The 1,705-nt window shown below is 43.1% G+C and overlaps 1 protein-coding gene across 1 annotated transcript; it reads left to right on the forward strand.

Annotated features, from left to right (window-relative positions):
- Positions 1-157: 157 nt before the first annotated feature.
- LOC130551335 (aurora kinase A-B-like) lies at positions 158-1,701 on the forward strand (the record flags this gene model as incomplete). The annotated part of the gene is made up of 5 exons (XM_057328904.1): positions 158-378; positions 541-679; positions 770-918; positions 1,004-1,178; positions 1,561-1,701. Coding segments are annotated over 5 exons (825 nt in total), but the record flags the coding sequence as incomplete, so codon positions are not given.
- Positions 1,702-1,705: the final 4 nt, after the last annotated feature.

Genomic DNA, 1,705 nt, shown 5'->3' on the forward strand with positions numbered 1-1,705 from the left:
TTTTCAACTTTGCAGTGAACGTTATTCATTTGTTTATCTCAATATTTAGATGACATGTTAGGATAGAAATTTGTACGATGGGAGAATTGTTTGTTTTGAAAATGGGGAAATGGCCATTTTAAATTCATGTAGTCTTATTGTAAGAGGTGTGTAACGGTGCACGTGTTTGCTCTGTCGGTTCTTCAGAAAAGCCTGGAGTTTAGAGAACTTTGATATCGGACGAGCTCTCGGCAAAGGCAAGTTTGGGAGCGTGTATCTGGCCAGGGAACGTCAGACCAAGTTTATTCTGGCTCTGAAGGTTCTGTTCAAAAAGCAGCTGGAGAAAGCAGGCGTAGAGCATCAGCTCCGGAGGGAGGTGGAGATCCAGTCTCATCTCAGGTATGATGCTTTTTAATACTTTAAAGTATCAGAGTTCCATTTTTAACCCTAGTAACAAAATGTGCTTTATAATGCTGACTGAGGAACATTTTGTGTTCTACACGTGTAATGTGTTCAGAATTTGAAATCCGATCTGATTGTTGCGATTCGTTTTGTTTTCAGACATCCCAACATCCTGCGTCTCTATGGTTACTTTCACGACGCTGCTCGTGTCTATCTCATCTTGGAGTTTGCCCCAAAAGGAGAGCTGTATGGTGAGCTCCAGCGCTGCGGCACCTTTGATGATCAGCGCAGTGCCACGGTAACTGTTTCTGTTTGATGTGCGTTATGTGCATTCAACCCCAGCTGACAGCAGTTTTTCAGTGTGTGTCTATCTGTTGTCTGTTGGCAGTATATAATGGAGCTCGCTGATGCTCTGAACTACTGCCACTCAAAGAACGTCATCCACAGAGACATTAAACCTGAGAACCTGCTGCTGGGAGCCAATGGGGAGCTGAAGATTGCAGACTTTGGTTGGTCTGTCCACACTCCGTCCTCAAGGTGACTGGCAAATTGTCTCGTGGTGTTTTTAGTGCATTATGTTCTCTCGTGTTTAACTGCATGCATGTTGTAAATGGTTTAACAGGAGGTCGACACTCTGTGGGACGCTGGATTATCTTCCTCCAGAGATGATCGAAGGCAAAACTCACGATGAAAAAGTGGATCTGTGGAGTCTGGGTGTTCTTTGCTATGAGTTTCTGGTTGGTCGGCCACCTTTTGAAACAAAGACCCACGAAGAGACGTACCGCAAGATTTCCAGGGTAAGTGAAGTACCTGATCTGCACAGATTCTGTCATGCGCTCCTGAGTTTGAGCTCAGTCTGTGTGACTCCTTCCTGACATTTAATGCGTTGATATGTAAGGATCAGGTTTATTTCTTTAAGAGGAAAAAAGGAAAATCAAATAAAAAATGTAGACTATGCAACACCTTTTTTCCATGTTAAACACTATTGGCTGTTCGCTTTCAAATGTCAGCCTTTTCTGTCCACATACATGATGCGTAATCATCAATTTAGGATTTTGTTTTAGCTGTAAAGGTTTGGTACAGTCTGGATTAACTTGGAACAACTTTGTGCTCCATTTGTCTGCTGTCTTTGACATTATATTCATTTGACTTCTGTATTTGCTCTCCTTATACCTACAGGTGGAATTTACATATCCAGCTCATGTGAGCGAAGGCAGCAGAGATCTGATCAATAGACTACTAAAGCACAACCCAATGCACAGACTTCCCATCCAGCAAGTCCTGGTTCATCCCTGGGTTGTGGAGAACTCCGTCAAAAAGCCGA

This window comes from Triplophysa rosa, unplaced genomic scaffold, assembly GCF_024868665.1.
Source record: "Triplophysa rosa unplaced genomic scaffold, Trosa_1v2 scaffold928, whole genome shotgun sequence".
Taxonomy (NCBI): Eukaryota; Metazoa; Chordata; class Actinopteri; order Cypriniformes; family Nemacheilidae; genus Triplophysa; species Triplophysa rosa.